The sequence below is a fragment of the Poecilia reticulata genome, linkage group LG19 (genome assembly GCF_000633615.1).
Source record: "Poecilia reticulata strain Guanapo linkage group LG19, Guppy_female_1.0+MT, whole genome shotgun sequence".
Taxonomy (NCBI): Eukaryota; Metazoa; Chordata; class Actinopteri; order Cyprinodontiformes; family Poeciliidae; genus Poecilia; species Poecilia reticulata.
The window spans coordinates 1,732,637-1,733,811 of record NC_024349.1 but is presented as its reverse complement, the minus strand read 5'-3'; the positions used below and the strand labels follow the sequence as shown (position 1 = coordinate 1,733,811).

At 42.8% G+C, this 1,175-nt stretch overlaps 1 protein-coding gene across 1 annotated transcript in view; it reads right to left on the bottom strand.

The window, feature by feature from the left end:
* Positions 1 to 1,175, bottom strand: part of telo2 (TEL2, telomere maintenance 2, homolog (S. cerevisiae)) — a 12,919-nt gene that overhangs the window by 4,119 nt on the left and 7,625 nt on the right. The window contains exons 8-11 of the mRNA XM_008436363.2: positions 907 to 1,043; positions 652 to 749; positions 243 to 323; positions 71 to 159 (exon numbers count right to left, since the gene is read on the bottom strand). Of these exons, the coding sequence (XP_008434585.1) occupies positions 71 to 159; positions 243 to 323; positions 652 to 749; positions 907 to 1,043 (405 nt within the window). The remainder of the gene's footprint in view (positions 1 to 70; positions 160 to 242; positions 324 to 651; positions 750 to 906; positions 1,044 to 1,175) is intronic.

The window sequence follows — 1,175 nt, the reverse complement described above, 5'->3', positions numbered from 1 at the left end:
GAACAGAGAGAACTGAACAGAGAGAACTGAACAGAAAGAACTGAACAGAAAGAACTGAACCGCGCCGTGCCTTCCAGACAGTCCCGTAGGTAACGAGGCGGCGCCGCCCGACTCGCCTCAACGTCTCCTGACATGTCGTACGGAGGCAGGTCGTCATCGCTGGACCCACCAGAAACGAGGTTATTACATTTAAATCTAAGTATTGATTGAAATGAAAGTAAAGATCTGACTAAACGTCTCACCTGTCCAGGTCAGAGTCTGGATCGCTCTTTGACCTCCGGGAGGCCGATTTGACCTGAGACGATTCTCTGGTCGCCTCAGACCTGCAGACAACAGATTCACCGAAAAAGAGTCACTGAGAGACAGAGAAGCCAAACCTGAGAGCGGAGAGAGGGAAGAACGGGACGAAATAACAAACAAACAAAAGAACCAAATAATGAACAAACAGAAGAACAATTAAGGGAAAAACTAAATAAACAAGAAATTGTACTGAAAGAATAAATGGACGAAATAAAAAGTGAACGAAAAGGAAAGAGTGAAAGAAACAAAAAGAACTAAAATAATGAAAGAAGCGAATGAACAAAAAATCAAACATATTTGATCTTTTAAATATATGACTTTGTTTTTAAATCAATATCTGCTCAAACTCACCCAGCAGCGACCTCAGGGTCAGGGTCAGGGTCAGGGTCAGGACACACGCTGGGGGTCATGAGAGACAGCAGCTCCCGGGTTTCTTCATTCTGGTCGTACTGCCACAAAAACAGCACAAAGTTTCAGAGTTTGATTATTTTAACTTTATTTTCATATTGTAACTTTTTCTTGTATTATTACATTTTTTTAATTAATTTTCTTTTTGCTATTCTCATTATTTCGACGTTATCCTGAAGTTTGAGGTGCAGATTGTACCTCGAACTTGAGCTTGGTGCCGCTGAGATCCATCCGGGCGCTCAGACACTCGCCCACCACCAGGCCCAGAGTCCTGATGCCGACGGCGCTGCTGTCCAGGTGGCTCTGCATGCCGCCCAGCAGGCACTGCAGGAGGTCTGAAAGGAAACAATGAGCCGAGCAGAAAACAATCCGAGTAAAAAACAATCAGAGTTAAAAAAACAATCAGAGTTAAAAACAATCAGTTAAAAACAGTTAAAAACGAGTTAAAAACAGAGTTAAAAACAATC